General features: G+C 42.1%; 1 protein-coding gene across 2 annotated transcripts in view; it reads left to right on the forward strand.

The window, feature by feature from the left end:
- The window catches only part of MBOAT2 (membrane bound glycerophospholipid O-acyltransferase 2), a 94,727-nt gene that overhangs the window by 22,670 nt on the left and 45,346 nt on the right, over positions 1 to 26,711 (forward strand). Inside the window, exons 2-3 of one of the 2 annotated variants that reach the window (XM_087702783.1) lie at positions 6,450 to 6,595; positions 7,716 to 7,793. The exons of the other annotated variant lie outside the window; for it this stretch is intronic. Of the exons in view, the coding sequence (XP_087558909.1) occupies positions 6,450 to 6,595; positions 7,716 to 7,793 (224 nt within the window). The remainder of the gene's footprint in view (positions 1 to 6,449; positions 6,596 to 7,715; positions 7,794 to 26,711) is intronic. 2 annotated transcript variants of the gene reach the window in all.

A 26,711-nucleotide genomic window follows, 5' to 3' on the forward strand; every position in this document is an offset into this window, starting at 1 on the left:
GTGAATTTCAGAGCCTAACGACCCGCAAGTTGTTTTAAGTAAAAGCATGAAGTGAAAGCAGAGTGAAATGTTTTTAAGTGACAGTTGAGTGAGGAACCTGTGTCCTAAATGTTACTTAAAAACCTGTTGGTGAGGAAGGATTCTGAAAATTGTAGTTCAGCAATAGCAATAGCAATAGCAGTAGACTTATATACCGCTTCATAGGGCTTTCAGCCCTCTCTAAGCGGTTTACAGAGAGTCAGCATATTGCCCCCAACAACAATCCGGGTCCTCATTTTACCCACCTCGGAAGGATGGAAGGCTGAGTCAACCCTGAGCCAGTGAGATTTGAACCGCTGAACTGCTGATCTAGCAGTAGCCTGCAGTGCTGCATTTAACCACTGCGCCACCTTGGCTCCTATACCTGGAAAGTTACAAGTTCCCCACTTGCATTGCAGAGTGAATCTTGGAGAGCTTCTGCAAGACGAAGAAAGGGAAGAGGATTAGACATAGCTGATAATAAAAGACATAATGGAAAGATCCCCTCTTAGAAAAAGTGCCAATTTACAGTATAGTTGTCAGCCTCTGATTTGCTGCTGCTTCGGCTGCCATGAAATGGGGAGGGGGGAGCATGGTATTTGGGAGGGGTTACTAATTGTGCTGGAGGAAGATTCTGGAGCTCAGCTGCCTGTCAGACTACGCATGCGTAGGAGATTCCCGCCAGGACTAACGGCACCGACATTCCATCTTAGTGATGCCTTTTGAAGTTATCTCACACCTGACACTTGGGAGAATTATGATTGGACTGTAACTGTGATGCCAAGGGGTGGGGAATGGGCTATTCTATATATCCATCGCTTTCGCGCCTAAATAATCAGACTTCGCTTCGCTATGCCTTTAATCATTTATAATTAGTAAAAGTACACTTGATTTCTACCTATGGAGTCTCGTGGTCTTCTTTCCTAATTACCCAATGAAGAGGTATTGACAATAGTGTTCATTTTATTGGCATTTAATTTTGGAAAGTCTGATTCTCAAGTAATATTTTCTTTCAGTTTCACTGGTCTTCCAGATGCGTTATTTAGTGTGTTTAATGGGATTTTTGCCCATTCTATAGGTTTTCATCTTTGCTCTTTGCATTTTTCACTGATATGAAACACATATGCACACAGACACAACATGCTGCATTGGCGCATATTTTATGTCAAAGAAAAAAAAACCAACCTTACATTTTCCTAGGGAAGGATTAATTGTACAAATGAATGTTAGTCTAAGAAGTGTTGGTCCTTTTCTTTGTAATATGTGTTTATTAGAACGAATAACACTTTTTTTTGCCTGGCCCCATGATGCTGTAAAAAAAGTGTAAATGGAAATTTGAAACATAATTTCCAAAAGCTATGACCTCAGGTTTATCACAAGCTTTCTAAGTCATTCTTTGCTTTTATATAAAGCAAAGCTTTTATATAAAGTTGCTAAACTTTATTGATTGCATGTCAGGTGAGATGAAGTTTATTAGCTCTAGGACAATCTAATGCATGATATATTTTACAAATCAAAGAGCCTATTCTTAGTTTTGATCACTAGAGGATTTGGGCATCTCAGTTTTGTTTTGTGTAAATGTGTTTTATTTTCCATTTTCATTTCGTACAGTCACATATATACTGTGCATAACCGGGGCCATATAACATTAAACAATAAACACAGCCATTCCTCTTGTCAACAATACCCCCCAAAATACAAACCCAATGTACCACTTCGACCCTCCATACACCCTTTCTTTTGCCCCCCTCCAACTTTCCTTCATCCCTCCATCATTCCCCTCTACCCTACTTCCCCTCCCCCTCTATCACTCCTCTCTCCCAATACACTCCCTCCCTTCCTTCTCACCCTCCCTCCAATACTCTCTCCCACCCTCTCTACCCCTCTTTCTTCTTTCCCTCTACTCCTCCCTTCGGTGTATTTCTACTATCTATCAATATATTCAGCTTGTCCTATTTTTACACTAGAATTAAAGAGCAACAGTATACAGGTGCAATCGTGTTACTTTAAAATCTAGCACATACTATATTTCCCCCCTCCCCCCTAAGACCCCACCTCCCTTCCCCCCCCCCGACTTCCCAGAGCCCGTACACGGTGTAGCTTTTTAACAAACACAGTCTAAAATATATTAAAACAAAGGAAATTAAAAAAAAAAGAAAGTCAATAAGATCTCTGCGTTGAACTCAGCTTCTTGCTGTTGCACAAACTTTAGACAGTTTAAATTATTCCTAATCTTAAGCATAGGCTTAAGGCATCTCAGTTTTAATGTGGATTCTCTTTTAAGAATCCACTGGAACTTTTTTGTAAGTTGCAGCGTCTTTGAATAGTAACATTACTACAGTGAGGTTGAGTCAGCCTTAGTATTTCAAGCTTTGCAAGAACGGTTTCAAAAGGCTTCCTGACCTTGGAAAGTAGGGAATTTGATTCCCTTCCCATCCCACCCCCACCCTGGGTAATTCTGTAAAGAAGACACAGTAAGAAGCATTGTGTCTTAAATAGTTTAGCGGCCACACACTCTGGACATAAGATTGTTTGTTCAGATGCCGCACTTGCTAATGGTGCAAAACCAAGTGAAATGCTGTTGCGATGCTGAACAGCTTTCCTTACTTTCTGTAACTTAGACATAAGAGAAAAAATGGCTCGGATAGAAATCTCTGGGAAATATTTCAGTACACAGATTCTTAAGCCTTGGCAAATCTTCTGCCATGCTGTGCCAAAGGTGACTATGGATCTACCCTAATTCTTTTGAGAATCGCAGCCTTAATTTGCTCTATTTACATGTTAAACAAACACCCCAAAAGAAAAGGGGGAAATGTCTAAATTACTTTATAGCTCTGCAGAGATGAGCCAGAGATCTAAGAGAGGATGAAACTTGCTTTGTGGATATACTTGAGAATGGCAAATAGATATAACTAGCTTGCCAAAATAATGTGTGTGTGTGTGTGTGCTTACGCGCATGTGTGAAAAGGGATTTGGATCCAAATTCTTTTAATTCTACCTCTCTACCCAAGGATATTTCCTCTGTGACTGAGCGTGTTTCTAACTTTGGAGCCTGGCTTGGCACAACTTCCGTTGGAGAACAACAAGTAGATAAAAGTCATTCCTTCATTCTGTCCCCACCCTTGCATTTATAAATAAGTTCCAATATCAATCCTTTCTTAGGATTCCTTTGTGAAGAGCCGAGGTGGCGCAGTGGTTAGGGTGCAGTACTGCAGGCCACTTCAGCTGACTGTTATCTGCAGTTCGGCTGTTCAAATCTCACCGGCTCAAGGTTGACTCAGCCTTCCATCCTTCCGAGGTGGGTGAAATGAGGACCCAGACTGTGGGGGCGATATGCTGACTCTGTAAACCGCTTAGAGCGGTATATAAGTCTAACTGCTATTGCTATTTGTTTACACTTCCCTTTTTAAATTAGGGATAGCGATAAATTGGTGACAGGTGGCTTTTGAGTTATGACTACAACTTGCACCAGAATTTCCTCTGCTAAGAAGGGAGTTGTTAAATGAAGCCACACCCAATTTGATGACCGGTTTCGCCATCATTATTAAGTGAATCACTACAGTCGATAAGTGTGAATCACATGGTCGTAAAGCAAACCCAGCTTCCCCCATTGACTTTGCTTGTTGGAAGCTGGCTGGAAAGGTTAGAAAGGATACTGCGGCATACAGAACTTCCTAATTTTGATCAAGTGACTTACAGTTATTTTGTAATTTGTAATTTGTAATTTTAATAGATTTGTATGCCGCCCAATCCCGGAGGACTCCGGGAGGCTTACATAAAAGCAATTAAAAAAATATTAAAAAAGAATTAAAACACAGAACAGTACAACTTAAAAACAGAAAGACACAACATGCACTCAGGTATAATGGGACTGAAGTTCAGTCAAGATCAACAGCCCCGGGCCTGCCGGAACAGCCAGGTCTTAACGGACTTTCGGAAGGCCGAGAGAGTGGAGAGGGTCCGGATCTCAGGGGGTAGATCGTTCCAAAGGGCCGGGGCAGCAACAGAGAAGGCTCTCCCCCGAGGAGCCGCCAGGCGGCATTGTATGGCCGACGATACCAGGAGAAGGCCCTCCCTGTGCGATCTTATTGGACGCTGGGAGGTATGTTGCAGGAGGCGGTCACGGAGAGCCAAGGTGGCACAGTGGTTAGGGTGCAGTACTGCAGGCCACTTCAGCTGACTGTTACCTGCAGTTCAGCGGTTCTAATCTCACCGGCTCAAGGTTGACTCAGCCTTCCATCCTTCCGAGGTGGGTGAAATGAGGACCCAGACTGTGGGGGCGATATGCTGACTCTGTAAACCGCTTAGAGAGGGCTGAAAGCCCTATGAAGCGGTATATAAGTCTAACTGCTATTGCTATTGCTATTGCTAGATTATAAGTTTGAAACCTGGCCATAAGTCACTTTTTTCAGAGTTGTTATACTTCAAATGTCCAAATGGTTGTAAGTCAAAGACTAGCTGTGTTTAGAAATTACACAATTCACCAAATGTCTGACTCCCTCTACAATAATTAACAGTCAAAACATAAATCAAATACAACAAAGCTAAAAAAGCAATAATCGTAAGAAAATTTATAAGGGAAAAAAAAAATCCTATTTACCAAAACACCAAATGGCAATTACAGGACACGTGCTGCCGTTTCCCTGTATAGTGATGGCATCTGCTGTAAAGAAATTTCTGAACTGAGTCATGGTTATAAACAAACATTTGGGATAAATTTAATGCTCCGTAACATGAGCACGCTGCCCGTACTTGGCACAATATTTTATTGTCTATATTTTTTAAAAAATTTAATCAGAGGTGTGTTCCTACCAGTTCGTACCTATTTGGTAGAACCGGTTCGTCAAAATCTACTGAACCGGTTAGAAGAGGTTCCACCAGTGGACCCGGAAATTGAAACCCACCTCTCTCTCCCTCTCTCTCTCTCTCTCTCTCTCTCTCTCTCTCTCTCTCTCTCTCTCTCTCTCTCTCTCTCTCTCTCACACACACACACACACACACACACACACACACACACACAGAGAGAGACTGACACAGAGAGAGAGAGAGAGAAAGGAAGAAAGAAAAAAAGAAAAAAGAAAGAAAAAGGACCCGGATTGTGGGGGCAAGTTGCTGACTCAATTTGCTAAAAAAAAATTGTAAACCGCTTAGAGAGGGCTGAAAGCCCTATGAAGCGGTATATAAGTCTAATAAATAAATAAAAAGAGTGAGAGAGAGTTGAAAGAAAAAAAGAAAAAAGGGACAGAGACAAAAGGAAGGAGAGAGAGAGAGAGAGAGAGAGAGAGAGAGAGAGAGAGAGAGAACACATGGCCGACAAGCCACTCCCACCAGGTCACATGGTCGGCAAGCCACTCCCACAAAGGAGGCCACACCCACAGAGTAGGTTCCAATTTTTTTTGAAACCCACCACTGAATTTAATCCATTTATATGGTTGCCCAACATGCAATAACAATTTCGGGTATGCTAACAGAATTTAAAAACTAAGGATACAAAATCAACAATATATATAAAAAAACATAATGGCAACCAAGGTTAACCATCAACCAACAGTTAGTTGACAGCTCCTGACAGGTTCAACTAACTAGTTATCCAAGGTTTTAAGACTTTCTGAAAAAGCCAGAAGGCCTGTTGAAACTCAGTACTGTGTTTGATTTAATAAAAAAGGAATTCAACTCCCTCTTCAACTTATTTCTAAGTTTGCTGTGCAATTTCTCTATGTTGCCATTTCTGCTGAGTCAGAAATGGGCATCTGGTGCTATATATCCACCTTCTTTCCAATAATCTTTGGAGCTCCCTTTGCATGGAATTACAATGCTAGCGATTATTAAATATGCCCTTACTTTGCATTTTTTAATCCATGGCAGCTATGCTTTAACATTGTTCTCCTTTATTATCCTTTCCCTGCCTTAAATTTTTTAGCACTTGAAATTGTGAAAAGGCTGCTGAGCAATATCTTCAGGTATTAGCTGTCTGCTTTGGGACCCTGTTCTGAGAAAAGAATGCATCTTAAATTCGACTGTAACTCTCCAGCCTTTCTAAAAGCTACAGCTGCCATTGGATATATCTACAGAATACAAGTTTCTGAAATAAATTCTTAATACCGTTCTTTTCCTCAACAATCCCTATGACTATCAAGTATGGCTTTTTAAAAGTGTGCCACTTTTATTTTGTTGTTGTTTTCAGTTGTTGTTGCTGTTGTTGTTGCTGTTGTTACATAAACAGAAAATCACCTCAGCATATAATTATATCAGTGTTTCTCAACCTTGGCTACTTGAAGATGTCTGGACTTCAACTCCCAGAATTCCCCAGCCAGCGAATGCTGGCTGGGGAATTCTGGGAGTTGAAGTCCGGACATCTTCAAGTAGCCAAGGTTGAGAAACACTGAATTATATGAATATTAACGTTTTTAATCATTGTCTCTTCTCTGCAGGTCAACTTTGTAGTGTGCCAACTGTTTGCCTTGCTGGCTGCTGTGTGGTTTCGAACTTACCTACATTCAAGCAAAACTAGTCCGTTCATAAGGCATGTTGTTGCCACACTATTGGGCCTTTATCTTGCACTTTTTTGCTTTGGATGGTAAGTAGCTCGATTTTTCATTTCAGTGCTTTTATTTCTTAGAGTTAGTATTAGAGTGCTGGATTTCATTCTCAAAACGTTAGTGTATTCCAGTGACGTGCGGTCAGCTTTAGGGCTGGTGAGGCAGCTTTTTAGACTTGTGGACTTCAACTCCCAGAATTCCACAGCCAGGCATGCTCAGTTCCGATTTAAAGCGACAGCATTTTTCCCCCTTGCAAAATAAGTTTTCCCATTCTTTTTCTTCTCCTTCCCCCTCCTTCCTCCCTCTCTCCCTCCCTCCCTCCCCCCTCTCTCAAACAGACACACGCACACGGAGAACTTCGATCCCTCTCTCACTCACTCACTCTCAAACACAAACACAGAAGTTGGATTGGATATATTTTCCAAAGGCTTGAAAGCAGCTCCTCTGCCATACGGGGGGGTCCTTCCCCTGCTGCTTTCCGATCAAACTTTTTGAATTCCTCCCCCCTCCCCACACACGCACCTTTTCCAGCTGTTTCAGAGACGATTTCAACTCTGCTTCTGCCTGCCCTGCCCTCTTGAAAATCCAGAGCTCTGTCAGACTGAGCTAGTTGCTCCCAGAGAACTCTAAAAAGCCTCTAAAAATGCCCTCTACAGGAGGCGAGAGAACACGTGCCTCCTTTGCATACAAAAGTTTTTGCTTGTTAACCCTTAACTCTTAAAAGGCGAAAAATTCCTTGTGCAAAAGAGGCCCCTAGTTCTCTGGCCTCCTCCTATGGTTAACACAAAGCACTGTTCCAAGTCACTGTGAATCTGGCAGCAACTACCTTGGCTTTAATTATTTTTTAAAAAATCTTTAAAATTCTTTCCTTTTCCTCATGACTGGTGAGGCCACGCCTCCCCTGCTTCTAGTGACTGCACGTCCCTGGTGTATTCTCAAAAGAAAGGGATTGTGACAGGACCCATTTATTAAACTTGGGTACAATGGGTGAAAATGGCTTCAGAGTAATTTCCATGTGTCTGAAATTCTATTTTAATTCTAATAGATAACAGTTTATCAACAAAGGAGCAGATCAGGCAGTGTTTTATTTCTCTCTGTTTATTAAAACTGAATTGGTACTTGGATTAATAAGCCATCATCATAATATTTTCTTCCTAGGTATGCCTTACATTTTGTTATACAAAGTGGAATTTCATACTATATCATGATCATTATAGGAGTGGAAAATATGCACAAGTGAGTATTGAGCCATTCATATATCCTTAAGTGAAGTATAGAGGGTGATATAATTTGCAGGCGAATGGGATTTTAGGTGAAACGTTATATACCATATTTTTCGGAGTATAAGACGCACCGGAGTATAAGGCGCACCAAGATTTTGAAGAGGCAAATGTAAAAAAAAATCGTTTTTGCACTCTGCAGACCTCCCAAAAACGGCACATTTTTTGCAAAAACGGTCCGTTTTATGTCAAAAAAAGGAAGGGGGGAGTGGATGTGGAGAGAGGAGGTAGAAGGGGAGGGGAAGTAGCGTAGAAGGAGATGATGGAGGGAAGATAGAAAGTTGGAGGGTGGTGGAAGAAAGAGGTGTATGGAGAGCAGAAGAGTTATATTGGGTTTTTATTTTCTGAGGCATTGTTGACAAGAGGAATTGATGCAATTTTTGTTTAATGCTGTATGGTGTTGGTCATGTGCAGTATACATGTGAGTGTATGAAAATGAAAATTAAAAAAAATTGTGAAAAAAAAGGACATGCATAGCATTTAGGAGGCTTATAGAGTGCTCATGGTGGCTGGAGGGGGGGGCAAAAATGAGCACAAAATGGGGTTGGGCTTCAGGAGGCCAAAAATGCTGTATTCAGTATATAAGACGCACCCAGATTTTCACCCTCTTTTTTGAGGGGAAAAGGTGCGTCTTATACTCCAAAAAAATACGGTATATGTTCTCCTAGTGCATTCCATATCTTTAATATACATTGTCTTATGAAGATTTTAGAATCACTTCCGGTGCCTAGATTCACCTTCAGGTACCTTGTTTATGTAGAAAAGTATAGCCCATCTTGTCTGTTGTTTAAAGTGCCAGAAGCTTATCACACCTATGGTTTGCAAGTAGAAACCCTGGAGGGATGCTGTAATTCTCTCTACCGAGTTGCTAACATGTTTTCATTGCTTCATCACCAGTGTTCCGACGTCTACATTCTAATTCCATCTAAGTACAAAAATCTGTAACGATCCAGATTGTAAAGAAATTTGAGTTTTCATTCGTTAGTTTTAAAGAAAGAAAAAGGCATAGTACTTATATCCATGCATAAGCTTCATAATTTGATTCAGGTCTGAGAGTCTTCTGGTTGCCTCTTCATTTCCAGTTCCTTAGTACATGCTGCATATTGATTCCTTGTCTTCTTAATCTGAATTATTATAATATCTACCATCATGAGCAATGGATGTTTATTATTTGTCTGATGAAGCCAGGGGTGGGTTTCTCACCCCGTTCCAACCGGTTCGGTTGGAACGGGGCCGGCGGCGTCCTCGTGCACGCGCGCGGTGCACGCATGCATACTAGCCTCTGCGCGACGCTCCAGCTGCTCCTGGACGATCGTGTAGGCGCTGTATGCGTCCTGCGCATGCGTGGAAGCGCAGAACTCATCAAAACCGGGTAAGGACCGCGGGCGGGCGGGTGCGCCCTTCGCCGTCCCCGGAAGTTACTTACTTCCGGGTTCGGCGACCAACCGGTTTGCAGGTTGGTTGAACCGGTTGAAACCCACCCCTGGATGAAGCAGAAATCAAGGCAAATCACAATTGCATTTGTAAGCTTTAGTTCTCAAATATTACCCTTCTTGAGTTATAGATGTTCAACTGGATGGAGGACTATAGTTGTGCCATAGAATGTGCCACATACAGCTATCATAATAAGTTGAAAAATATTGAACCTGGCCCATGTATACGTTTTATTCCCATCTTGATGTAAAAAATGTGACATTTTTTGTGAATTGTGGTAAAAATTAATTGTGCAACACAGACTCACTTGGGAAGCCAACCCTTCATTGAGTAGTGAAAATGTAAACGGTTCCACCACAAAACCGCGGTAGACTAAAGCGCGCTCGACGAAAGCGCGTACGTGACGTCATCACAGCGCGACGAAAACATCGCGCTGTGAGCGGTAAATTTAAAATTAACGCGAAAACCTTACCCTAACCCCCCCAAACCTAACCCTAAACCTAACCCTTAACCTAACCCTTAACCTAACCCTAAACCTAACCCTAAACCTAACCCTTAACCTAACGCTAAACCTAACACTAACCCTTAACCTAACCCTAAACCTAACCCTAACCCTTAACCTAACCCTAACCCTAAACCTAACCCTTAACCTAACCCTAACCCTAAACCTAACCCTTACCTTTCCTTTATGTGAATCGGCTTGCTTTAATTTTATTTTAATTTTAATTTAATTTATTTTTAATTTTTTTCGTTGCACTGCTGATGACGTCACGTACGCACTTTCGTCAGGCGCGCTTTAGTGGACCACGGTTTTGTCGTGCCACGAATGTAAACAGTGGTTTAAAAAATTAAGATTTTATGGGCTGTTAAAGGTCAGAAGAGCCTTCTCTTTTTCTGTCTGTTTTGTTCTGGATACGATAAGACTTCCTGAAATTCCCCAGGTATTCTGGGCTGGTATGGAAAGAATTTTAATCCCAACATATTTGGAAACCATCTGAGGAGAATTTGTGGCCTTTGGTAAAAGTATACTGACAGTATTAGTGCATGCTCAGCTTTATACTCAAATTAAGATGCTTCCGTGCTTCAGCGTTGGCACATAGGATTTACGTTCCATAGCAGGAAAAAAAATCTAGTGATTTTTTGTGTGTATTGTAATTATGGGAACAGAATTACTGGTTATAACCTCATTTCTTCTGTATAATTAAGTACCAATTAAGTATAGTATAAAATCAACATTGTGTTTAGCATCATGTTACTACATGAATTGGTATTGTAATCTGTAGGTTTTTGCCTCCTACAATACTCTAGAACAGTGGTTCCCAAACTTGGCAACTTTAAGACTTGTGGACTTAAACTCCCAGAATTCTCCAGCCAGCAGAGCTGGCTGGAGAATTCTGGGAGTTAAAGTCCGCAAGTCTTAAAGTTGCCAAGTTTGGGAACCACTGTTCTAGATAGAATGTAAGCTGTGTTGGTTCTGAAAAGCTGTTGTAAGCAATTCTAAGGCACATTTCCCTGGGGGATATAATGTCATGTGGGACATTATGGAGCCCCCAGGAAGAAGAAAGGAAAACCATCAGTTCTCAAGACTTTAGCAAAGTGAAATCAATAATACCTGTATTGCAGCTCCCGGGTTCTGTGCCAGCAAGCAGATCTGAGAATGAGGGCCCCCATGCGCTATTGAATTCTTATCTCTTTTTTTAAATCCCTCATTTTAACCTGTCAGAGAACCTGAATGCAAACATCAGTGCTGAGATAAATTACTACCTTCACTAAACACTTTTTAAGAGGGATGGCCTAATAACCAACTGAATGATTATTGTAGTTCAGGGAAAAAAAAATCCCTTATGGAAAAGTTGACAGTTGTCGTTTGAGATTAAGAATTTTTGGTCTTCCTAATAACGTTACCATACTGCTGCCCTTTTCGTTTGTTATTGGGGAAACTAGTTGCTTGTATTTCTTGCCGTATGTGTCTAAAAAGAAGTGAGAAATATTTGTCAACCAATCAATCACGCTTATACTTGAGAGACCGCCTCCTGCCAATTACCTCCTTGCGACCTATTAGATCACACAGATTAGGCCTCCTCCGAGTCCCATCCGCCAGTCAGTGTCGACTGGCAACTACACGGAGGAGAGCCTTTTCAGTAGTAGCTCCGACCCTTTGGAACGATCTCCCCGTGGAGATTCGTACCCTCACCACCCTCCAGACCTTCCGCACAGCCCTCAAGATCTGGCTATCCCGTCAGGCCTGGGGTTAAAGATTATAATCCGTCCCCTCCCGAATGATGAATGAATGTTGCTTCTATTTTTAATTACGTACTGTCTTTATATGTCATTGTGTGTACTCCCTTCCCTATACGTTGTAAGCCGCCCTGAGTCCCCTCAGGGAAAAGGGCGGCCTATAAATAAATCTATCTATCTATCTATCTATCTATCTATCTATCTATCTATCTATCTATCTATCTATCTATCTATCTATCTATCTATCTATCTATCTATCTATCATCTATCTATCTATCTATCATCTATCTATCATCTATCTATCTATCTATCTATCTATCTATCTATCTATCTATCTATCATCCATCTATCTATCATCTATCTATCTATCTATCTATCTATCTATCTATCTATCTATCTATCTATCTATCTATCTATCTATCATAATATATCTTCTGGATTTGTAGTTCCAGTTTGAAGAGCTGGTATCAGCTGTGGCTAGGAAGGGCTGTGCAGAATTGGGAGTGCCAGTTCTGTCTTTTTCTAGATCGGGAGGGGTTGGTTTGGTTTTATTAGTTTTGTATGCTGCCCACTCCCGAAGGACTCCGGGCGGCTTACAATAAAAAGGGAAGGGGAATAAATAAGACAATACAGCAATTTAAAATACAACAACATTCATAATTGAAGTGGGGCTGGATACTTCAACAGCCCCAGGCCTGCCGGAGCAGCCAGGACTTAGTAGCTTTACGGAAGGCCGGGAGGATAGTAAGGGTCCGGATCTCCATGGGGAGATCGTTCCAGAGGACCGGAGATGCAACAGAGAAGGCCCTCCCCTGGGGGGTCGCCAGGTGACATTGGCTGGCGGATGGAATCCGGAGGAGGCCTAGTCTGTGCGATTGAATCGGTCTTTGGGAGGTAATTGGCAGAAGGCGGTCTCTCGGGTACCCGGTCCGATGCCATGTAGGGGGGAGGACTTCAGTCAGTCACTTATACCTAGTCCTCTTGAGGCTTGACTACTGCAATGCTCTTTATGTGGAGCTGTCCTTGAAGACCATCTGGAAGCTTCAACTGGTCCAGAATATGGTAGCGTGAAAATAACCGGCTTGGCTGGGTGTGGCTGTATAACACCTCTGATTGCCTTTGGGTGTGATTCAAGGTGCTGGTTGTTACCTATAAAGCCCTACATGGCATAGGGCTTGGTTGCTTGAGCCACTGTCTATCTCCCATAGTATCTGCCTAGCCAATTCAATCCTGAAGGGTTGGTGCTCTCTGGGCTTCCTTGATTAAACAATGCCATTAACCAGGACTCCGAGAGCATCCCTTCTCTGCAGCATAACCTGCCCTTTGGAATGATGCCGCCTCGTAAGACCTGGATGGCTCTCCCTCTGCTGTTGTTCAGGAGAGCAGTAAAGACCTGGATCTTCATCCATTCTCCATTGGCAAGGGAGAGCGAGACCCCTCACTTCATTGCACTGGCCATATTTTATTGATTTTATTCTATGCGAAGTAACCATCCTCTGCTACTAAATGTGAAGTACCCGTGGTTCGTCCATGAGGCCAATGTTGAGAAAAGACACGGACACGATCTTTCTCGGGATGGAGCGACCCAGATTGGACCCTGGGAGCCCCTTTTATTGAGATAGGACAAAGGCAGGAGGAGCAATAGCATGTGATTAAAGACAGCCTGTAAAAGTACAATTGCTAATCTACTGCTCAGGGAAGTTCTGTCTATATATGGTTATATCCTGGTCAGGATGTTTTGTTATGAACTATCAGGATGTTATGGAGTACTATCAGGATGTTATGTTCTGCACTATCAGGATATTAGGATGTTATGGAGTTTGTTTCCTGTGGTTCAGCGTGGCTGCACATGCCCTGTTATGCAGTGATCGTGGTGCTTGGAGGGGTTGGTGCTTGGTAGCATGTCGTTTTGAGCTGTGAGGTGCTCTGGAACCCTGGGTGGCAACAACAGATCCTTCCTAGTGGTGGCAATAGTTGGCAGCTATTGGATTGCTTATTTTTTCAGAAAATGCCACCGGGATGGCTTTTTCTTTTTTGACAAACTGCATATTGGGCAAGTCTGGACTGCAGCCCCATCTTAACAGCACCTGAGGCTGTGTAGCACTTTGCATTCCTGAGTACTTAGACAAGGTAAATGATAATAGGATTGCACTGTTGTATACAGGGCCGGATTTAGATGAAAAGAGGCCCTAGGCTATTCCACTTATGAGGCCCTTTCACCTCCCATTTTTAAGTTTGTAAATTACATGAGAGACAATGAAATACATCATTACTGTGATATATATCAATATATATATCAATATATATAGCTGGCCTCCCGACGGAGGGCGGCTCTGCTCTGCGGCAAAGGCAGCGAGGCCAGCCGCCTTCCCTGCTGCGCTCAGCTGCCCGGCTCGGCCGCCTTGCCCTCACCTGCCTGGCCGCTGGTGGGCTCCGCGTCGACAGGGCGGCTACTGGGAGTGGCCGCGCCTCTCGCCAGACTGCCAGTGCCGGGAATGTGGGAGGGGCTCCCCAACTGCCGCGGCGCTGGAACGATCTTAACCAATACATTTTTATGTTTGTTTATTAGTCATACGCGTAGAATTTCTCCTTATTTTCGGTTCAGTGTTTTAGTGTTCACTGTTTTTAGAATGGTGTAATTTTAATTTTGCTAACCATTTGAATGTAGGCCCCTCTTGATCTTGAGGCCCTAGGCTGAAGCCCAGTTAGCCTATAGGAAAATCCGGCCCTGGTTGTATAGCTAGTATTTCTTGGTTTAGCAAGAGCTCACGTAATGATATATGAATGAACCAGTTTTTCAACACATTCTATTTCTTCTTTCATACTGCTTTCTGAGAAGGGAAAATGAGTTAATGAGTAATGTCAGGTGAAAGACCAGGTCCAATTAAACTGATGTATTGCTAATCATGTCTATTTACAGAAATCTTCTCAGCTAAGGGGTTAGCACCTGCTTGGGGTTAGATAAGGGTCAGTGACATTCAAGTGGGGGTTAGATTTAGTTCGTGTTTGGCTACGTAGGGATGCTAGGCTGAGCCCACTTTTAACCCTGCCTCCCCCCCCCCAGATTCTGCCACTCCTTTTCTATAAGTAACTTGCTTCTCCTTGAAAAAAAAAATATTAACCAGAAACGTCATATTGACGAAGAGAAGGATTGTTAGAATTTATTGCAGTCTAGATAGGAACATTGAAACCAATGGAGCTTATATTAGCCTAGTTTATGCCCAATTAATTTCAGTGGTTTTGATTCTTAGTATGACTAATTTCCAATTTAATAAAATTTGTATGCCGCCCACTCCCTAGGGACTCTGGGCGGCTTACAGACAGATAAAAAACATTTAAAATTTAAAAATAAAGCTACATAATTAAAATTGCACATCATCCATTCAGTGTAGGTGGGGCTGGACATTGATCAACAGCCCCAGGCCTGCCGGAACAGCCAGGTCTTGACGGCTTTACGGAAGGCCGGGAGAGTGGTAAGGGTCCGGATCTCTACGGGTAGATCGTTCCACAGGGCCGGCACAGCTACAGAGAAGGCTCTCCCCCGGGGAATCGCCAGCCGGCATTGCCCGGCCGACGGCACCCGGAGGAGGCCCAACCTGTGCGATCTTGTTGGTCATTGAGAGATATGTGGCAGGAGGCGGTCTCTCAGGTAGCCAGGTCCAGTACCATGTAGGGCTTTAAAAGTAACGACTAGCACCTTGAAGCGTGTTCGGAGACCAATAGGGAGCCAGTGCAGCTTGCGGAGGATGGGTGTAACATGGGTGTATCTAGGTACACCCAATATCGCTCGCGCGGCTGCGTTCTGGACCAACTGCAGTCTTCAAACACTCTTCAGGGGCAGCCCCATGTAGAGCGTGTTACAGTAATCCAGACTAAGTCTATATCTAATCCACAATAAATATGTTCATGACATCTTCTGCTGCTATTGCCTCCTGTTTTGTGTGTGTGAGTTATCTATATTTGAAAGTTGGTTACTATACGGAAATATGCATCGATCAAAATAAGATCAAATTGGAAATATAATTTCAGTTCTACTTGGAGACTTCTGGATTTTGTGCTTGAGGTGGAAAAAAATGAAGCTTTGATCTTGGGTTTTACTGATTAGATTGAATTGTCGTTATAGAAATGGCTAGTTTATACTCCTATGGAAAAATAAAAAATCGAGGTTCAATGTTAATGCTTTATTCTACTGCAACAGAGGGAGTTGGGAGTCAACTCTCTTTTCCCCTTCCCCTTCATGTCCTACTATTTGATTTTGTATTTTTGTATTTTTATTCTATTCTATAAACCAATAAAATGTTAAAATGAAAGGGAATATAATTTCAGGTTGCTTGTATAATTGGCTGGATTATTCAATATTCAATATTATTCAAAAGTATTCAATATTTCCTTGGGAGATTAGTGCATTATTAAATATAACGAGCTTAATGATTTATATTTTACCTTGTTCAAATATTATTTTCAGTTCAGCTGCCTTGCTTGTTTTAGATTTTTTTAGAAAATAAATGGACAGTGCTGAAGCTGGAACATTGTTCCAATTTAGGGTCTAAATTGGAACAATGTACTTTAAAATGACCTTCAGCCAGCCACCAGCATACAAGAAGAATAAATATAAACTTAAAACAACAAGACAAAGATACACTGAGTGTATCCAACATGCTCTAGTTGGTGGGATGTGGGCTAGTGTTTTGGCTTGCAAGATGGCCTCCAGATTAGATATTCTAGTTTGCATGCATGCATGTGAGCACGCTTGGGGTAACCAGGACTTTGGTCATTGCTGTCTTAGCAGCAGAATGATGCTCTATATCGGTGATGGCAAACCTTTTTGGCATCGAGTGGCCAAACCGAAATGTGTGTGTGTGCACGCAAGCGCACGTGTGACTTCCAGAGCCCTGGAAACTCAAAGACCAGCTAGTCTTCTGGTTTCTGGTGCCCGCATGCGCGCTGGCCACCTGGTCTTCGGGTTTCTGGGCCTCCGGCATGCACAAAGATCATCTGGCCGGCATGGATGTGCATGCCAGATACCAGAAGAACAGCTGACAATGGCGCATGTTCCCCCAGAGCGGGTTTTGTGTGCCACCTCTGTTGTGGCCCAGCAGGAGCCGTTGGAGCTGCCACCAGACTCCGACAGCGAGGGCCCCTATGAGTCGGCCCTGGAGGATGTGGAGGACCCTGGACAGGGTTCCGACTCCGAGCAGGGCGCAGAGAGACTGGTTGGCCACCAGGTGGTGCCTGAGCCTTGGATCAGTGGGGAGGAGACAAGGGAGAGTGATCCAGAAACCAGCAGTGAGTTGTTCCTGGATGCACACCATCGAAGAGCTAATAGGCATCAGGAACAGTTGCGCAAGTACAAGAGGTAATTGCGCTCAGCTGGTGGTCATTAGGCTCCTCTCCAGACTATAAAAAAGACTGCTTGTGCACACGCCCCTCTTTGCAGAAGTCAACGCATTGACTAAAGAGAACGTAACTAACTTGGCAGGCTGGATTGTTGCCAAGGTTTGTCTGAATTGCTGCCAAGGTCCTTATCTGTTTGTATGCTTGGCTTTCAACCACCGAGATTCTGGTCTTGTTATTAAAGGACATTCTAATTAAGCTTGTCTCGGCTTTCGTTACTGGATGGAGGAGGGGGTCAGAACAGTTCTCCATCATGGCTCTATACCAGTGGTCTCCAACCTTGGCAACTTTAAGACTTGTGGACTTCAAGTCCCAGAGTTCCTCAGCCAGCAAAGCTGGCTGAGGAACTCTGGGAGTTGAAGTCCACAAGTCTTAAAGTTGCCAAGGTTGGAGACCACTGCTCTATACGATTTGGGTATGACTGAGGCTGATGCAGTAGATTCTACCTTCTATGTCTCACTAAAAAAATTACTGTTTGTGAAAAACTAGAAAATCAGTCATGCTGAGCGGTGGAGATCAGTATCTCTGTGGTGATAACCAGATCCATAGAAAACTGAATTTTGGAATGGAGAGAGTAAATGATAAAAGTGTGTAAAAATATAGGTCGTGCATGAAAAAGTATTACAAGATAGATTATTTTCCCAACAGAATGAAAGAAAACTAGAGAAAGAAATAGAATGCAGAAGCCTTTTGGAAAATGATGAAAAAGTATCATATTACAGAGGGACACAAAAGTGCAGTTCACAAATGGAAAGTGTGAAGATGTCCCATCTATTTTAAACACAGATGATGCCATGCTGTTGACATGTAACAATGTGATTTGCAGAAAATGTTGGGTAGAAAGTGTAAGGCAATGAGATATGTTAATTTGATTTTTTTTTAAAAAATGAGCAAAATGGAGTGAATGACTAGAAAATATACATTATTTGCAAAAAACTAGATAGCAATAACAATAGCAGTTAGACTTATATACCGCTTCATAGGGCTTTCAGCTCTCTCTAAGTGGTTTACAGAGTCAGCATATTGCCCCCAACAATCCGGGTCCTCATTTTACCCACCTTGGAAGGATGGAAGGCTGAGTCAACCCTGAGCCGGTGAGATTTGAACAGCCGAACTGCAGAACTGCAGTCAGCTGAAGTAGCCTGCAGTGCTGCATTTAACCACTGCGCCACCTATATATTTTTATATGTTGTCAATGGAATGTTTGGAAGTACAATGGTTCAGTGGTTAAAGATGCTGAACTTGTCAGCTGGAAATCCGATAGCTTGGGTTCAAGACCTGAGTGACAGGTGATGGGGTGAGTTCCTGTTACTTGCCCTAGCTCCTGCCCACCTAGCAGTTTGAAAGCATGCAAATGCAAGTAGATTAATAGGTACCACTGTGGTGGGAAGGTAACAGCATTCCATGTGTATGGTCATGCTGGCCACATGACCGCAGAAGTGTCTTTGGACAATGCCGGTTGGCTTCCTCTGCTAATAAACAGAGATGAGCACCACCCCCTAGAGTCGGACATGACTCGACAGGGGAAACCTTTAATGGAATGTTTACTAAAAATGGGGAATGGGTGAAGAAAGAGCCGAGGTGGCGCAGTGGTTAGAGTGCAGTACTGCAGGCCACTTCAGCTGACTGTTATCTGCAGTTCAGCGGTTCTAATCTCACTGGCTCAAGGTTGACTCAGCCTTCCATCCTTCCGAGGTGGGTGAAATGAGGACCCAGATTGTTGGGGGCGATATGCTGACTCTGTAAACCGCTTAGAGTGGGCTGAAAGCCCTATGAAGCGGTATATAAGTCTAACTGCTATTGCTATTGCTAAGAAAGATTAAGGCATACAACTGCTAGCAGGAATGTAATGGGTGTGTGGTCTATCACTTTAGTTGATGATTAATTACATCAGAACGAACATAAAAGTATGTTGGGGATTTAATGAATTTTTTGTAGCTAATGAAGAGAGTGGTTCTATAAAGAATCAGTATTGAATGAAAGTGTATTAATAGCAATAGCAATAGCAGTTAGACTTATATACCGCTTCATAGGGCTTTCAGCCCTCTCTAAGCGGTTTACAAAGTAAGCATATTGCCCCCAGCAACAATCCGGGTCCTCATTTCACCCACCTCGGAAGGATGGAAGGCTGAGTCAACCCTGAGCCGGTGAGATTTGAACCGCCGAACTGCAGATAGCAGTCAGCTGAAGTGGCCTGCAGTACTGCACTCTAACCACTGCGCCACCTCGGCTGTATTAAATAAAAAGTGAATGACTCGTATGAAAAACTTATTTGAGGTGGTTTGGTCATATAGCGCAAATAATTGAGAGTAAAATTGCAAAATACATTGATGAATGGACGGGTTGAGAGGAAGAAAAACACTAGAAAATTTTGATTGGATCAATTGATGAAACCTCAAAAAAAAAGAGAGAAATGTTTAAAGAACAAAAGGCAGTGCAGGAAGGAAGGAAGGCATGTAAAAACATGCTGGAAGGCTAGACTGATAATGAGAGACTCTGTGTAATAAATGGTGTTAGTATAAATTAGAATTCCCTTCCCTTCCCCATACTTAAATTTCTTTGACTTTTATTTATTTTTTGCTTCTGAAAGGGAATTACATGATTGGTATTTTTATTATACATATTGTATATGCAGATGAAAAAACGTGAGAATTTTTCACACCGATAAAAAGATGTGCAATTCTGCTTCGACTGGAAAAAACGGATTGACTATATACAAAATAAATACGGGACCATGAAATTCCAGTTAGCCTATGCTTAAGATCAGAAATGAGTTAAATTGTTTAAAGTTAGTTCAGCAAGAAGAAGCTAAGGTCAATGTAGAATGTCATTAATTTCTTTATTTCTTTTTTTCAACAGATTTTAGACTGTGTTTGTTAAAAATCCATACCGTGTACGGGTTCTGGGAAGTCGGGGGGGGGGGAGAAGGAGGAGGGGGGTTGGGGGAGAGGGTGGAGGGAGGGAGGGGTATACATTAGGCTAGACAAGAATTTGGTGGTAAACTAGAATCATTTTGACATACAAAAAATTGTACTTCGATGTCTTACTGATTGAGGAATGATGAAATGTTTGTCTTAAAAGAAATAAAACTTTTGAACATTAAAAAAAAATAAGAAAAGAAAAAAACAAACAAAATAAATATATATAAAAAAAGATGTGCAATTCTGAAAATACTCTGCCACCTACACAATAGAAAATGGGCAAGAATTTTACAAGGACCTGCACTTTCAAGTTAGTCATGACTCCTGCCAACTGCCTGGATTAGTGTCTGCTTTTTTTTCTTGGCAAGCTTTTCAGAAGTGGGTTTCCGTTCCATTCTTGTTAGGATATAGAGAAAGTGGCCCAAAGTCACCCAGGTGGTTTTGTGGATAAGGAGACTCACTGGAACTCATGGTTGCTCACTTTCTAGCCTGGTAATCACTGCATCAAACTGGGTCCTTATTAAATATTTCCAATCAATAATATTGAATAAAGTATTTCCAGACCAGACTGATTGGAGATTGAATTGAATTGAACTTTATTATTTGTATGCCGCCCTTCTCCGGGAAGGACTCAGGGCGGCGAACAATTCAAAAAGGGGAAAAGGGGGAACATAGAACAAACTACAGATAATTAAAAAAGCAAGAATCACGCAACCTCACAAGTCGAGAGGGGAGGGGAACACATCAACCCCAGGCCTGCCGGCAAAGCCAGGTTTTGACGGCTTTTTGGAAGGCCTGGAGAGAGGTGAGGGTCCGAATCCCTGCGGGGAGTTCGTTCCAGAGGGCCGGAGCTGCCACAGAGAAGGCCCTCCCCCGGGTAGTAGCCAGTTTGCATTGGCTAGTAGACGGAACCCGGAGGAGGCCAACCCTGTGTGATCTAATGGGTCTTTGGGAGGTAATTGGCAGCAGGCGGTCTCTCAAGAGATGGTGTGACTAATTCCAGTGAGACTTTTATCTGCTAGGGAGGCAAAAGTGCTCCAAGTTCTTAGACTTAGAGAGTGGCAACTGATCCTCTTGCTACGCTGTTGAGTGCTGAGCTGGTCTCTAATACCTTCTAATAATATAAAACTTGAGTGAACCTGTGCCAGAATTGGGTAAATGCTCAGATTAGCCATTTGACTCAAGCAATCAACCAAGTGACTCAACTACCACCTATTGCTATGCTGTCTACTACAGTGGTCTCCAACCTTGGCAACTTTTAAGACTTGTGGACTTCAACTCCCAGAGTTCCTCAGCCAGCAAAGCTGGGAGTTGAAGTCCACAAGTCTTAAACTTGCCAAGGTTGGAGACCACTGGCCTACTACACTGCTTCCTGCAATTGTGTGACTTCAGTCTCTTCATTTCATGTCCGATAAATACGTCAGATGTCCAGAAAAATTCAAAGTATTCATCATTCAAAAAGATGGAAGTGTATGTATCCTTTAAAATTGTGATTTTTCTCAGATCATTCTTGGGTGAGATTTATACTTGGACTTTTAACAAAGCTGCAAAATGGTCATTTTAAATCTAGAAAATGACCCTGTTCTGGATACTTATGTGTTTTGCTTAAATTTACATCTGCCTTTGGTGACTCTGCTAGAATGGCAATATCTACTGATGAAATGACACTTATAAAGTATGGACATTTATTGTTGATTTCCATTTTTTTTTTTGCTTGGAATGGAGTGTAATGAACTGGTTTCATTTCACTAATTTAAACAGAGGGTAGCTAATGAATTGTGAGATGAGTTGGTTTTAGAGGATACGCCAAACATTAAAAGATTAAACCAGTACTTGACTGTAGATGGAAGACTAGAAGAATTTTATTTTTATTTATGAAATTTATCCAGTGCATCACTCTTGGTGAACTCTAGATAAAGTACACATTCAAATTATAATGAAGCAGTAATACAATAAACTAAAGCAAAACTTAACAGTGATAAAATTGTTACAAATACACTCTGACATACATATCCCAAAGCTGTGTTGGAAAAACCAGATCTTTATCGGATTCTGCAAGGCCATGGAGCTACCTTTGCCTCATTTGGCAAGTTGGAACAAGTAGGAATGGGAGAATCTCCATGGAAAATACCCACCATTGTCCTCCAGCTTTTGGGATTTTACAATTTTGGGGTAGTCCAAGGTGCAACTCCATAGAAAACAAACCACTGTAATCAATGTAAGAAATGACGGAAGCACAAAACAAAAGATTGTCTTCAAAGAGGAATCAGTCTCGATGGATCCCCAGCTTTCAAGCATGCTCTCCTGGAGAAGCACAATCCCATCAAGAATCAATACTGATAATCCCTTGAAATCGGAAGACTTTTGAATCAGCAGTCCTTCCATCTTGCTTGGGATGAGTCTGAATCTGTCTCTCCGCATTTTAGTCTCCAGGCATTGAGGTTTAACTGCCTTATATATCCCATTTGGCCTAGGGTGGAGATGTGCAATTGAATATCATTAGCATATCAAATGTATTTGACCTTGAACCAGTAACCTTCCTAGCAACTCCCCGGTGATGTTAAACAGAATTGGGAAGAATAGCAATAGCAGTTAGACTTATATACCGCTTCATAGGGCTTTCAGCCCTCTCTAAGCGGTTTACAGAGTCAGCATATCGCCCCCCACAGTCTGGGTCCTCATTTCACCCACCTCGGAAGGATGGAAGGCTGAGTCAACCTTGAGCCGGTGAGATTAGAACCACTGAACTGCAGATAACAGTCAGCTGAAGTGGCCTGCAGTACTGCACCCTAACCACTGCGCCACCTCGGCCCTGCATTCCATACAATTCCCAGCCCTTGGTGGCATTCTAGAACACATTATGGTAGACAATAATGAAGGCTATTGAGAGATTCAGCAGCATCCTAGTACCGTAGTGTGTTTCTATCATCCAAGCTTCTCCAGCCATCAATCATGAATGTGATTGGTGCAGTTACTGCTTCATATACAGATCTGAATCCAGAGTGTAAATCCAGATAATCTTACAACCCTTTATTATCTCTTACACTCTTTCTCAACAACCTTCCTCCCAAAAAGGGAGGCTTGGGATGGAAGAGGAGTTTGTCTAGTACTGTTGTATCTATGACTGGTTTCTTGAAGAATAGATGAACCCGTTCCTTCTTCAAAGCGGTTGGAACATCTCCCTCTTCAAAGTGGCATTGGCTACCATCTGGAACCATCTCGTCTCTTGGCTTGTGGAACAAGCTCCATTATGATTTGAGGGAAATATTAGGATACAGGGTTTTTTTTTGTAAATGATTTAATTTGGCAAGTAAATGAGAGCTCGATGAGAAATATTTTTTGTGGCTTCTGCACCTCACTGTTCAAAAAGAGCCGAGGTGGCGCAGTGGTTAAATGCAGCACTGCAGGCTACTTCAGCTGACTGCAGTTCGGCTGTTCAAATCTCACCGGCTCAGGGTTGACTCAGCCTTCCATCCTTCCAGGTGGGTAAAATGAGGACCCGGATTGTTGTTGGGGGCAATATGCTGACTCTGTAAACCGCTTAGAGACGGCTGAAAGCCCTATGAAGCGGTATATAAGTCTAACTGCTATTGCTATTGCTATTGCTATAGTTTCTATAGTGGCTTTCAATTCACTTGGGCTGTGCAATGTTTTGATTGCAAATGAATTCTAGGTTATATGTATGCTTTTTAAACAAGAGTTCTGTGAGATAAATCAGACTCTAAATAGACAGGATTAAGGCATTGAACGAAAAAGTGGAAACCTACATTTCTGTTCATACTAATCATGGCATATGAAGTTATTTGTGAAATGAAATTAGGGGTTATTTGTGAAAGTTGCTCTGCGTGTAAGGAACAGACCTGACACTTCTTGGAAATATTGATTCCTTAACTGAGATAATTTTGGATGAGAAGGCTTCATGTTTTTAGAGACGCACGTGATACTTGCTGAGATAAAAGTTGTAGATACAGTAGTTCTTAAAATATTATTTTGCGTGATACATTATGCTTGGGGCTAGCTTAACAAAACAAGTGTGAGTCATTCAGCTAATACAGTTGCTACAAATATGGTACTGGAATAGAATTATTCTAGCATTAATCTTCAAAAGATCTCAGCTGTGGAAGAAAGGAAAAATGTGTGTAACATGACATAAAAACATGTCATTGAATGACTATAACCTCTAGAAAACTTCCTAAAATTTGGTTTAGACACTAATAACTAATTCTTACCTTTTAAAATATCTTAGATTAGACACTAATAACTAATTATTACCTTTTAAAATATCTTAGATTTGAACACTGGTATTTTATATGCATTTCTCATTTAACACCTGCCTTGCTTAACAATAGAATTGTTAATTCTGATCCACATTGTGGTCATAAGTTGAGGTCTACCTGTACTATACAGTTGTTTATCACTTTCTCTAAAAATACCACAAAAAATCTCTTCCCGTGTCTTATCTAATAACAAATCTTAAAAACCTCATGATTCAGTTGTGGTATTGAAAGAAAAAAAAACCACTCAAAGCTGCTAAGAAAAGAAAATCATTCTCGTTTTAATCTCGGTCAACTTTATAAATTTGCTTTTCACTTTTAAAAGTCTGGGTGTTTATTCTTTTATAGTAAGTGTCCCAGAAGCTGATTTCTTTTCATTCTTTCTTTATCTTTTCTCAGGAACTCCTGTGTGGGTATAACACATCTCTTTTGTAAGTGCCAAGTGAGAAAGTTGTCCAAGTCACTCTTCCGACTCATTATTTGTGTTTCCTTTTGAGCTATAAAACTTCCAGGAGTTTCATTTGTTAAAGCTTGTAGAGCAGTGTTTCTCAACCTTGGCAACTTGAAGATGTCCGGACTTCAACTCCCAGAATTCCCCAGCCAGCGAATGCTGGCTGGGGAATTCTGGGAGTTGAAATCCGGACATCTTCAAGTTGCTAAGGTTGAGAAACACTGCTGTAGAGCATTTTTGTCAATATCATTCCTAAATCCATATCCAAAGCAGCCTGGTTTTCTGTTCTGTGTCCTCTCTTGAACCTATTTCCAAAGGACAACCTCAACAGAAAGTTCTGAATACATTATTGATAAATATCCTTGAATTCTTCCAGAGTTAGCATCGTTTCTCTATTTTGTATTAGTGGGTCTTCTTTCATTATAATCTTATTTTTTTTCTGGTTTCCTCTAGTAACCAGCTTTCAAAGTCTCCCCTTACCATGTTTTTCTCTAATCTGCAATATTTTCCTAGAGAAATATTTTTTTTTCTTACTTAAATTCAAAATCTTCATGTATTTTTAATAGGGTTTTAAAAGGAAAGGAACCATTATTTCATAATCTAGGATTGGATTGGATTTATTAAATTTATAGGCCGCCCAATCCCGAAGGACTCCGGGCGGCTAATCTTATATCCAGTTAATCTGGCCCCTTAATCCGTTTAAAAAAAAACTTTATAAAATTAATGTTCTGGTTATTGTTGTGCTACTTATTTCCAAATAACAAAGTTTTTCTCTTTAAGTTCTGAAATTTAATGAAACCTCTTCTGTTGAGGATTGGAAGAAATTGCCCTATGTAATAAAATTTATTCTTTTGAAGATTCTTAATATTAAAAAAAAAAACCCCAATCAATCGATGTTTCTTTGAAACCTGGTATGGTCAGAGCTCACTCTTCAAGCTCCAAGTGTTCTAAAACCCTCTAGAAATTACTGTTTTATGATTTTGATGTGGGGAGCATCTGTATGAAGCATTATGAGTGATCCCTGGTCCCGGGGGTGGGTTTCAGGCGGTTCGCGGCGGTCCCCGTGAACCGGTTGGCCAGCGAACCCGGAAGTAAGTAACTTCGGGAACGCCGAAGGAGCCACCTGCCCGCCCGCATTTCTTACCCGGTTTTGACGAGTTCTGTGCTTCCACGCATGCGCAGGATGCATACAGCGCTTGCGCGATCCTCCAGGAGCAGCTGGAGCATCGCACAGACGCTAGTACGCATGCGTGCACTGCGCGCATGCACGAGGACGCCGCCGGCCCCGTTCCAACCGAACCGGTTGGAACGGGGCGAGAAACCCACCCCTGCCTGGTCCTCTCCCTAATCAGGAAAGGATTCCGGGGAGCTGATTCATTCACTGGCTTCTCTTTCCCACGCAGATGTCAGCTCCGTTTGTGCAAAGACATATTCACTTCACCATGCTTCCCTGGAAGACTGACTAATTTGAGACTTCAGTGATATTTTCAAGCAATTGTTTTAAGAGCTGGGGCGTGATTGTAACATTATTGATATAAAAAAAATAATTCTAGCTCACCCTTGTTGAACTCTTACATCTCCTAAGCCGAAATAATTCCACTTCGGAGTTTAGTTTAGTATCAGCCACTGTTGGTAGGCAGTGTGATCCTTGCTGGGAATGTCTCCTGTCCTATTTTACTCATTCTTGTTATATTTTTCGTGACCTGTCAAAACCGCGCTTGACTAAGCCGCGCCCGATTAAACCGCGTCGCTGACGTCATCAACAGGGCGACAACAGCCAGCGCGGAGAAAGAAAGGCGCTTTAAATAGCGCTTTGAAAGCAAGCCGATTCAACTTAAGGTAAGGGTTAGGTTTAGGGTTAGGTTAAGGGTTAGGGTTAGGTTTAGGGTTAGGTTAAGGGTTAGGGTTAGATTTAGGGTTAGGTTAAGGGTTAGGATTAGGTTTAGGGTTAGGTTAAGGGTTAGGTTTAGGGTTAGGTTTAGGGTTAGGTTAAGGGTTAGGTTTAGGGTTAGGGTTAGGATTAGGTTTAGGGGGGTTAGGTTTAGGTTTAGGGGTTAATTTTAGGTTTAGGGTTTACAGCGTGCTTCTGTCTCCGCGCTGTTGTCACCCTGTTGATGACGTCAATGACGCGGTTTAGTCGGGCGCGGTTTAGTCGAGCGCGG

This window comes from Thamnophis sirtalis, unplaced genomic scaffold, assembly GCF_051295495.1.
Source record: "Thamnophis sirtalis isolate CommonGarterSnake01/CBP01778 unplaced genomic scaffold, rThaSir2_p1.2 scaffold_16, whole genome shotgun sequence".
Lineage (NCBI taxonomy): Eukaryota > Metazoa > Chordata > Lepidosauria > Squamata > Natricidae > Thamnophis > Thamnophis sirtalis.